The sequence below is a fragment of a genome, unplaced genomic scaffold (genome assembly GCF_019419815.1).
Source record: "Pyrus x bretschneideri cultivar Hongxiangsu unplaced genomic scaffold, Pyrus_bretschneideri_v1 Contig6, whole genome shotgun sequence".
NCBI classification, from domain to species: Eukaryota; Viridiplantae; Streptophyta; class Magnoliopsida; order Rosales; family Rosaceae; genus Pyrus; species Pyrus x bretschneideri.
This window is the reverse complement of record NW_025999798.1, coordinates 11,703,522-11,714,693: the sequence shown is the minus strand read 5'-3', so window position 1 is coordinate 11,714,693 and position 11,172 is coordinate 11,703,522. Positions and strand designations below refer to the sequence as shown.

At 32.8% G+C, this 11,172-nt stretch overlaps 1 protein-coding gene and 1 long non-coding RNA gene across 3 annotated transcripts; both read left to right on the top strand.

Moving 5' to 3' along the window:
• Window positions 1-1,663: 1,663 nt before the first annotated feature.
• LOC125471673 (auxin-induced protein 22D-like) lies at window positions 1,664-2,792 on the top strand. Its single transcript, XM_048572369.1, has 3 exons — window positions 1,664-2,153; window positions 2,275-2,583; window positions 2,650-2,792. The coding sequence occupies exons 1-3, from the start codon at window positions 1,966-1,968 to the stop codon at window positions 2,723-2,725; spliced, it is 573 nt and encodes a 190-aa protein (XP_048428326.1). The 5' UTR covers window positions 1,664-1,965; the 3' UTR covers window positions 2,726-2,792.
• A 4,475-nt stretch (window positions 2,793-7,267) lies between these two features.
• On the top strand, window positions 7,268-9,978 carry LOC125471672. Of its 2 annotated transcripts, XR_007253772.1 has the most exons (4): window positions 7,269-7,564; window positions 8,366-9,240; window positions 9,375-9,433; window positions 9,715-9,978. It is a non-coding gene; the product is annotated as an uncharacterized LOC125471672 (long non-coding RNA). The 2 variants fall into 2 exon arrangements; XR_007253771.1 differs by having other exon boundaries at window positions 7,268-9,240.
• Window positions 9,979-11,172: the final 1,194 nt, after the last annotated feature.

Below are 11,172 nucleotides of genomic sequence, written 5' to 3'. Positions count from 1 at the left end.
AATGAAGGGTCATATTTTTCTTACTAATTATTAGTGTTTTAAAAGACTCGTCTCAGGGCGTGCCTAGGTGGCCTTGGAGGCAGGGCTGCACCATTTTCGCCTCTATTTTAAGGGAGTCGTCAAAATACATGCCTAAGCTTCTTGGGTCGCGCCTGAGACGTGTTTGAGACATCAATTGGGCGTCCCTTTTTCTTTTTTAAGTTTGAAAAATCTAGAAATTTTTTAGAGTTGTAGAGCTGTTTTTGAGTTGCAAGCCATGAACACCAGCAAATGAGATGGAGAAGATGAAGAAGACGACTAGGTTTTTTAGGCTGAGTTGGTGTTTTTATTTATTTTTTTAATGCTTAAACTGACCATACTTTACCACATTTAGTACCCCCATTATCTTCATTTTTTAAAAACTAATCCCACTTTAAAGGCATTTATTACCGCACTCTCTATTTTCTCTTCATTTTTTTTATTTCTAATATTTATTTTCTCATATACTAGATATATATTAGATAAGCATTGTTTTGGTTTTGTTTTTATTATTTTCCTGAATATTCTCATGATTGGCGGTAGAAAAGAAAACATCTTTTTATTTGGATTATTATTTTCTTAATGTTATATTATTTTTTTTTTTTTAATTTCGTTATATTCTTTTCCTTATTTCTCTTTTTTTAAGACTACCTATCCCACCTAAATATTATCCAAAACTCTCGTATAAATAGGCACTTGCTTAAGTAGATGTTTGAAATTGATTAATTTGATTGCTTGATTAAACTTGGTTATGTGAGTTAAACTTGTTTGTGACTGTTATATTTTTATATGTATAACATATGTATTAAAAAATTAAGTCTCATGAGGCTTCACCTCACACCTTAAGGTTTTCGCCTAGACGGGGCTATCCATCAAACCCCTCGTCCACGCTTTCGCCTTTTAAAACATTGCAAGTGGTCTTATCTGCAATTTTCAGTCAAACATAATATACACATCAAGATTAAATTGCACGTCACTTGGTCAGTCGGGTTCCTGTTTTGGAATTTGGAGTTAAACAGCAAGCTTTGCCTGGTCAAGAAAAAGAAATATTATTTCTCTAAACAAACTAGATATTGAATACAATGAAACTGTAGGGAAGAAAAAACAAATGAAGACAGAGGGACTTAAACCATGCAGAATAATCTTTTCCAGCAATAAATATTGAGAATAATAAAGTTTACACAAAATTAGGTTTTCATCTTCTTCATATTAGGAGGGGTAAGGTGAATAAATTCGCATGTAGATGAATTTATTAGAACGGTGTGTTTTTTCTCTGTATTGTAGTTTGAATTTTTCGCAATAAATTATATCGGTTAAATGTAGAGTATCGTTTGTATATAAATACATAAGCTTAAATTTTATTAGAAAAATAAAAGTGCCGAAGTTTAATCTCACATGGTGATGCAAATGCTCATACCAAACATCCATGTGATCCCATTTCACATGGGAATGCTCCTCAACTCTCCCCTTACAATTAAAGGTGCAGATTACATTTCCACAGTCCCCCAAAACGCATCTTGACCGTCCTTGTGAGTCCACAGTTTTGCACAGGGGTTGGCTGAGTTTGTCCAACTCTTGTCCCCCAAACGCAGAGGCAAAATGCCTCAAAGGTGCTGCTACCGCTACCGACAGCTTAGCTTTCCTTTGTCCATAATTCATGTAAATTAAAGAGAGAGTATATAAAAAATTAAACAAATTTAAGGCATTACCACAACTCCCACTCCTTCCTTTAATCATATCTATAAAATACAACACACACTTGCATTCCCACCTCCCCACAAAGCAAACACATTTCTAACTTCTCCACAAAAAAAAAAAGGGAAGAAAAAAAGAAAGAGAAAGAAGAACTTGGTTCTTTTGGGTTTTTGCTAGAGCAGATTATTGGGTGTTGTTTCTTGAGGTTCAATAATTCGGTATAGTATTCGTGTCGAAGATTCTTGGTTAAAAATGGAAAGCAAGGCACATGAGAAAGATCTCAACCTCAAGGCAACAGAGCTTACACTTGGGTTGCCAGGGAGAGATGAAATTATTGAGCTTCCTAATCAAAACAAGAAGAGAGGACTGCCAGTTGACTCAAAAAATGAAGAAGGAAGCACTGATGCTAAAAACGCTCATAAGGAAACCCCTCCTGCAAAGTAAGTCATTTTATTAATTAATCATGTTTAATTGAATTTATCTCGTAAGAAATATGTTGAATGAGCTATAGATTTGAGTTGTTTGTTGTACTCAGAAAGTTTTGATGTGTTGGTATGACAGGGCACAAATAGTGGGGTGGCCACCAATCAGATCTTATAGGAAGAACAGCCTCCAAGCAAATAAAAATGCAGAGGGTGAGACTGCTACTGGGATTTATGTGAAAGTGAGCATGGATGGAGCACCTTACCTCAGAAAGATTGATCTTAAGGTTTACAAATGCTACCCAGAACTCCTCAAGGCCTTGGAAGTCATGTTTAAGTTTACTATAGGTCAATACTCAGAGAGGGAAGGCTACAAAGGATCAGAATATGCACCTACTTATGAGGACAAAGATGGTGATTGGATGCTGGTTGGAGATGTTCCATGGGAGTAAGTTCTCTCTCTCTCTCTCTCTCTCTCTCTCTCTCTCACATAAGTCTTCTGTTGTTATTACAGTATGTTCATGTCATCCTGCAAGAAGTTGAGAATCATGAAAGGATCAGAGGCCAGAGGCTTGGGGTGTGATGTATGAAAAAGACATGTCAGCCCAAAAGAGCAAGGGAGACGGAAAGATATATCCTCTCTCTCTCTCTCTCTCTCGATCTCATGATATGCATGGAGAGAAAATTCTATCTCACAGCTTGGGTTATCGACGAAGATATTCAGATCTTAGTCTCCTTAATGACCGACATATCTTCTCTGGAGTTGATTGGGATTGTAGACCGAAGCAGAAGATAATCTAGCTGGTGAAGTAATTACAGATTCATTCCTTAAGTTTGGCACCAAGATTTGTTTGCGGTTTGCGCATCCGTGATGGATGCTGTATCGTATTGTTTCTTATGATTCAGTCAGACCAAAACTGCACAAAGAGATTTTGATTCTAAAGAGATTGTATAGAAAGGAAGAGGCACGTTTAATGTTTTGGCTATGAGTTTGTACTATTGATATTTCATATGGATCAATATATATGTAGTATAAAGCTTATGTATTTTGAGTACATATGTGTGTAGAAATTTCAGACTGCATGCAGATTTTGTACCCCTTTCTGTTGTAATACAAGTTGAGAAAGATTTAATTCGATGTTCAATATTTTTTTCTGAGATTTAATTCGATGTTCAATATTTTTTTCTGTTCGATTTCATAATTTCATTCCACTCCTTAAACATGATCAAATTGACAACTGCGTACAAACATTTCACCTTACGAGTAAAAGATTTGGATGTTCAGGATAGGGTGCCGCAAAAATCTTTCAAGGGTTATTGATGCATCTTATCTTATCCAATCTAGTGATCATATTTTTATCAGAAGCCACCACACATTTCAATCTGCTAAGAATTTATGACACCTGTAATTAGAATAAGAAGTTTGTTTAGGCAGTAATTAAGCTAGTGTTGTACTAGCATAAGTAGTTTTCTTTGTAATGAGTTCTTCGTTAAGAAATAATATTGAATCTTCTGTTTTCCCTCTTGTCTCTCTTCGATATTCTCTCTCTTTCTGCAATCTCTATCTTCAATGGATCTCTCTCTTGCTTAACATATAGGATAACAAAGATGCAAAAGCAACAAGCTCAAAAAGAACAGTTTGAATAACCACAAAAATTGCCTTCTTTGTTTGGTCAACAAAAGATGCTGAAATTCAGATTTCATGTTTTTCTTGGGCTGACGGATTAATTGGTAAAGAGTCACCTTTACCTAAGATTTCAAGCTTGATTCTCCCTCCTTAATATCACTTTTATGAATGGAAATAAGAACATTAATTTATTCTTTCAACCTAGCATAAGGCAAAGTTACTAATGACTCGTTTGGATGTGCTTTTAAATTAACTGAAAGAGCTTTTAGAGAAAATATTTTTGGACTCCAAAAGCACTTTTAAGAGCTTTCTACAAGAAGTATCAGTTATGTGCTTCTTTCAAGAAGCACTTTAAGTGATTTTCCAGAATTTATTAGCATTTTTACTAATGATTGTTTCTAAAAATATTTTCACTAAAAACACTTTTAGTCATTTTAAAAACACAGTCAAACAAGTTCTAAGGCCATCTCCAACCGAGGGCTGGCCATAAGGCTCATTTTAGCCCTTTGGCCCTCCAAGATATTAATATTTTAATGAACAATACAGGACCATATTTGCCTCCATCTCCAACTGAGGGTCAAAGGGCCATAGGGCTCATTTTAGTCCTGTCACAAAAAACTGTCTCCAACCAAGGGTCATAGGGCCATAGGGCCAAACATACTTTATTATTTAAAAACTACAACTTAAATTTAAATCCAATGGCTAAATTACGTCAGCTAATTGGTAGCTGACATCATGCTGACATCAGCTAGCTGTTAGATTTGAATTCTCTTTTGCTATAAATAAGGTGGATATTGGGCTATAATTCACACAACCTTGAATTCAATCTCTTTCAATTCAATTTTTTCAATTCAAGTTTGCAATGAATTCCAACTTTGGATCCTCTTCAGATTCCAACTAGGAGTCCTCATCCAATTCCAAATTGGAAGCAAAATGGGCACAAATGAGACGAGAAGATGAGGAGTATGATGAAGAAGTTCAAGTAAGGCACAACAAATAAAACAGAGCAGCAGCCATGGCTGCGGCCATGGTGTGTTAGCCAATTAAGGAACAACCTCAATGGGATGGCTCTATTGCTGGTCGCTCTTACAGACCACAAAATAGATCGATGGCGCATGCCAATCTAATGAAATTATAGGAAAATAGGAAAAAAAATTAATGTTGTATAATGGCTTAGGAAGTTATAGGAAAAAAAATATAATTTAAAAAATATATATATGAAACAAATTTTGTGAAATAGAAGTTATAGGAAAAAAAAAATAGAATTTAAAATAAAATGAAACAAATTTTGTGACATAGAAGTTATAGGAAAAAATGGAATTTAAAAAAATATATATGAAACAAATTTTGTAAAATAAAAGTTATAGGAAAAAAATAGAATTTAAAAAAATATGAAAAATAGAAGATGTAGGAAAAATTTTGTAAATAAAAATTAATAATAAAACTGTAAAAATTAAAAAAAAAAATTCAAATGCAACAGCTAACTAACGTCAGCTAGCCGTTGCATTTGAATTTTAGCTTAAGCATTTCTATCGGTTATAACCGACAGCATTAATGTTTTTTCTGGCCAACCCCCGGCTGGTTGTAGCCAGCCCTCCAGCCCTTTAGTCCTTTCAGATTTCATGGGCTCCTCTCAGATTCGACGAGCCATCTGACCTAGCCCTCTGTTGGAGATGATTTTCGGACTATTTTTTATCCTCTAGTCCTCTGGACCTTCTGTTGAAAATGGCCTAAGATATTGGGAATAGAGCCTCCCAAAGTGCACATGTCTCATGATGTTGCAAGTGTGGAAAATGGATTACTTTTCGCCTAGCTTTTTAAGATATGGCTGTCTTCAAATCTAACCATAATTACCAAAACATGTCAGCAAAGTCGGTGATTGAGTAAATTCATTAAAATTTGTTTCTTTTTGTCTAGAAATCTTAACAGGAAAAGATAATTTTTTTTAAACTTTGTAAGCATTGTATTAACTAATATTTGTATCAGTACATGGTTATTAGCAGGAGATGGATCTGACTGCTATGTATTATTTGTTTTTACTAGATGCAATTTAATAACAAAGTCACCTTTATAGAAGAAGCATTACAATTTAATTATACTTTAGATATTATAATATATTTCAAAAAATTTAATCTCTTTTTATTCTAATCGCTGCATATTCCATGTGATTTTTTTCATTAAAACATGTCATTCGTAACTTCAATTTATCGATCTTACTGTTAGTGTGCAATATGAATCCAACTAAATTTGATATAAGTCGTATTCTCTTAAAAAAATTATATATAAGTCTGATAAATATTACAAGCCTACAAAGATCACTCATATTCTGCGAGTGCAGTAAGATAACAAAAATTACACGAGGAAAATGATTTCCTATTGACTCATGTTGACTGGGGAAATGCCACATCATATGCCATGTCATCAAGAAAACAGTTAATAATTAGTTAGAGTGGTAACGAGCAAGCTTACGGTGTAAGAAAGTAAGTTAGAGGAATTAGTTGTGTATAAAAGGGCTGCGAGTAGCTCATTGTGTACAATTAGGGGTGGTTCGGTATGGGATCCCATACCGAAACCATTGTCCCGATTCCCAAACCGAAATTTTTGGGAATCCCAAATTCAATCCCAATCCCAAACCAAATTTTCGGGAATCCCAATTTTTGGGAATCCCGAAATAATTTCGGGATTTCGGGACAAATCGGGAATCCCAAAATGCTTTTGGGCTTTTGGACTAAAATTTGACATATTATGTTTTTGGGCTAAAATTTGACATATTATAAAGTAATAAATAAAGTAACAAACTCAAAAGCAAAAATAGTAGTTACAAGCCAAGGTTTATAAATAAAGTAACAAACCCAAAATCAAAAAAATTAGTTATGAGCCAAAATTGTGTTGTATTCTCCTCACCTCCCAAATTAGCCGTGTCTAAAACAATAAACCACAAATCATTTACATTGAATTATAATCTAATAGATAATAAATACTAAGAAAATAAAAGAGGAAATTAAATTGTTTACAACTAATAAATAATGAATAATTCAAATACAAACTTTTCATATCACTAACTATTAGTACTAGTTAGAACTTAAACTACATCAAATATTAAGGTGCATCAATTATAACTATCAGTATACCTTTTATTAACCTCCCTATAGTGAATTACACCACATCAGTTATATTAATTAGTTTTATTAATGTACTAGTTTATCAATTAACAATATGCATGCACAATATTAAGGTACTAGTATAATATATGTATACTGATATATATAATCAAACTTTTCTGATGAACTTAAACTAATATCCAAAGATTAATCACATTAGTTGAGACAACTGGAATATAGAAACAAACAAAAGATTAATCATATTTATTTCAATTCGGTATGGGAATACCGAAAAAATGGAGATGGAATACCGAATCCCATACCGAAAATTTCGGTTTGGTTCGGGATTACATACCGAAAATTTCGGGAATTTTGGTTTGGGATTTTTTTGGTTTGGGATCGGGATTTTTTCGGTTTGGTTTGGGATTTTTGGGATTTTTTTCCAGCCCTATGTACAATTTACATCGATCAATACAAAGCCTTCATTGTTTCTTTCTCAATTTCTCTGAATTCTTCTTGTTGTTCATCTTTCTTAGTTTTTTGGCATATCAATTCGACACTGTTAAGATGGTATCAATCGCCCGGACGATCCTCAGTGTTATCTCTTCCGCGGAAGTTAAAGAACTGGAGATTTCATTGCAGTTCTTAGAGGCTTGCTGATCAGTTTTCTGCGATTCTTGGCTCGTTGGATCTTGAATCAGGTCGTTTATTTTCTTCCTTTACTATCTGCACATCAAGTGTTTGTGTTTATGCATCAGTGAAGATATATGGAGAATTGGGGTGTTTCTTTTGGTTTTTTCGTATCTAGGTTTCTTTCTGTACATGATTAAGGCCGATGCCAAGAGTTGTTGATGGTAGAAGAACTGTATGTGTTTCTGTGATAAGGACTGGCGTCAAAGATTTGTGCAATTGTTGACATGTGTGCATTTGTAGTGTGTGAATCAACAAGGCCGATGCCAAATGTATGAGCTTGTTGTCTTGAGAAGTTGATAATTGTTGGAGTTAAAAGGATTAGTAATTGAAGTTGAATGTTGTTATGCTGTGATTTGCGAATTCTAAATTTCTTGACAGATTGGTGTAAATTGTGATCAATTGTTGAAGATTTGTGTTTGTTGTGAAAAGAATTAAGTGATCAAGATGTCTGATAAATCAGTATGCATTTAAAGTTTGCTTGGGATGTTAACTCTGAAGTTGCAAGATGACAATTTTGTTAAGTGTAATTATCAGTTTTAGTTTTTAAGAGGGTATGATTTCTTGGAGTTCTTTAGTGGTGAATCTCCTTGCCCACCAAAGTTTGTGATTGATACTGAGACTGGAGTGACTAAAGAAATAACAGAGGCTTATAAATCTTTGGTTCAGAAGGATATGGCACTATTGAGTTTGTTGATTGCTACTCTATCAGATGATGTTATGGAATATGTAATAGGGTGTAAGACATCACTTATCAAGGTGCACTTTCACCTCTTTCTCTCACTGCTTATTCAGCTCAAGCTCCAACACAGGTCTCTGCAGCTAAATTTGGACAACATGCACAAGCAATTTTTGCTGCTGATACTTGGATCTGGTGCCTCCCATCACATGACACCAAACCTCAGAAATCTGAATCAACCAGTACAATTTAACGGTAAACAGAAGATCACTATTGGTAATAGTGAAGGTTTGACTGTTAAACACATTGGTTCTGTAACTCTTTCTACTCCACAACATTTATTGTTTTTAAGAAATATACTACATGTTCCAACAATTAGTCAATCTTTTATTTGTAAAGAAACTTTGCAAGGGTAGTGGTTGCTAGTTTATTTGTGATGAATTGTGTTTTTCATACATGACAAGGTAACATGAATGATATTGTACCAAGGCAGGAGTAAAGGAGAGCTATATGAGATATCTGTGAATGTGTTTTCAAGAAGGTTTGTTGCTGGTTCAAATAAGGCAATTGCATTACTTGGAAAAGCTGTGACAGTTTCAGTTTGGCACAAGAGACTTTGGCACCCATCTGAGGAAGTATTCTCTGCTATTCTCAGAAATTTTAGACATTCTGTTAGTGAGGATCTTTCACCTTCAGTTTGTTCTTCTTGTTTGTCTAGAAAAATGTGTAGGCAACTATCGATCTACCCTTTTTTATCAGATCGATTTACCCTTTTTTTAGAATTCTTCGTTTAAATTTGCAGGGTTTAGGATAATTTTTCTTTTAAAGTTATGGGCTCTTTTGATATGATTTTTTTTATCTGAATTATTCATTTAATTTCTGAGATCTTTTATCAAATCTCCAAATTGACTCATAATGATTAGGCTTGAAACAAATGCTGTAAATTAGTTTTGGTGGAGGAGTTGTTCCGCAACCTGAGGAAGAACAGAGCAATGTTTTCGAAATAAGGTCTGACTGAAACTTTTCTATAAAATTTCGCAATTTTTTAGTTTTAAGCCATTCAAATTCACATATGCCTACATTAATCTATTAAGTAGGTTACCTATTGATTTTTTTTTTTTTTTTTGGGATTTTATGTACAGAGTGCTGTGTTGGAAATAGCAATGCAAGGGCGAGATCTGATCGGTTGCACTTGAACAAGGTTTGTTTCTCGAATCACATTCATTAGTTAGATTATTAACGTGCTTCGATAGGGGTTTTCAATATGATTTTGTAATTTCCCTTGATTAGAGAAGAAAACTTAATAAATCACAAGAAATGGAGCAATTGGAAACATGGCTGCAAGTGATAAGCCAGATTATTTGTTTTAAATAACTATACTGCTTTAAGTGATGAATGTTGATATGCAATTTAGATTCATTCAATTCTTAAGTGATCGAGTTCTGTTTTTAATTTTTTTTGTTTTTTTTTTTTTTTTTTCAGTTCATCGTTGTCGTACCATCCCAATTTTGAAGAACAATCCATGAGGATGACATACTAACTTCCTCAATTTTTGGCATGTAATATATGAATGTATATAGTACTCTCTGGCTATGGCGTATTACCATCCCAATTTTTGTAATGTAATATAAGAATGCAAATAGCACTCTTTAACTGTGCCAAATCAGCATCCTCAATTTTCTCATGTAATATATGTATATAACCCTAATCTTTGGCACATATTTTCTCACGTATATATGCCCTACTTTTTACACGTTTAAGACAGTTTTGAAACCCGAAACATCGCTTGGGCTTCACTGCTTGTGTTTTGAGTACACCAAAAATCTCTCGAAAAAATTGGTATCTCAATCATATTTCAACAAATTTCGTTATTTAATTGTGGTTGGTCTCATTATAGTGGTGTGGCTATTTTGGGAGTCTATCCCGTTGTAACTTGTGAGTCCTTATTAGAACTCTATTCCATTGTAAGTTCTCACTTACATGTAGAGAAAAATTTACTAATTAACTTTCTTTGACTTAAAACTTAATGTTATTCAATTTTTTATCAAAGTCCATTGACTTGGTACACCTCATTATTGCTATCAATATGTATTTTCATATGTTTGATATTAATTACTTGACATGTTATGGGATTTAAAATCTCATATTATGTGGAATATAAATTAAAAATGATTACAAGAAAAAGAAAATACTCAAAAATCTTGATTGAATAAATAGATAAAAACAGGTAACAATATAACTTTGAAATAATAAATAATGTACCCATAGTGTTCAAAAAAAATTGAAAAAGGGTACATTTTATCATAAAACATGTATACATTATAAATAAAAAGTAAATAAATTTTACATTAAAATATGGGTATATTTTACATTAAAAAAAACCAAAAAGATACATTTTACATGTACAAAGTGGTACATTTATAAATAAAAATAGGTACATTATAAATAAATTATGAATATAAATAAAAATTTAAAATTATGGGCACAAAATGATATTAATATATGGATACAAATTAAAACTAAAAACAAAAAACAAAAAAATTGGTACAAATTTAAAAAGGATTGCAAATTAAAAATGGTACAAACTAAAAATAAAAAATATATAATACAAAGTTTAACCATAAATATAAATATATCAAATGTAACGTTTCTAACACTAAATTAATATATTTTAAAAATAAAATTTAAATATGTTGATATGTAAACAATTTATATCTGAAATAATAATTTTCATTAAAATCTAAAGATCTTGATAAAAAAAATTAAAAAAATTAAAATTTAATCAACACAATAAAAAATGAGAATCTAATTTCTCCTATAAATTATATATTCTCTGCAACAGATCTCCCAACACCAAAAACTAGAATTACCGCAACTAGCTAGCATCCCATTTGAAGTTTCCAACAGGTTTCACATCAAACACGCATCTCACTGCATCTT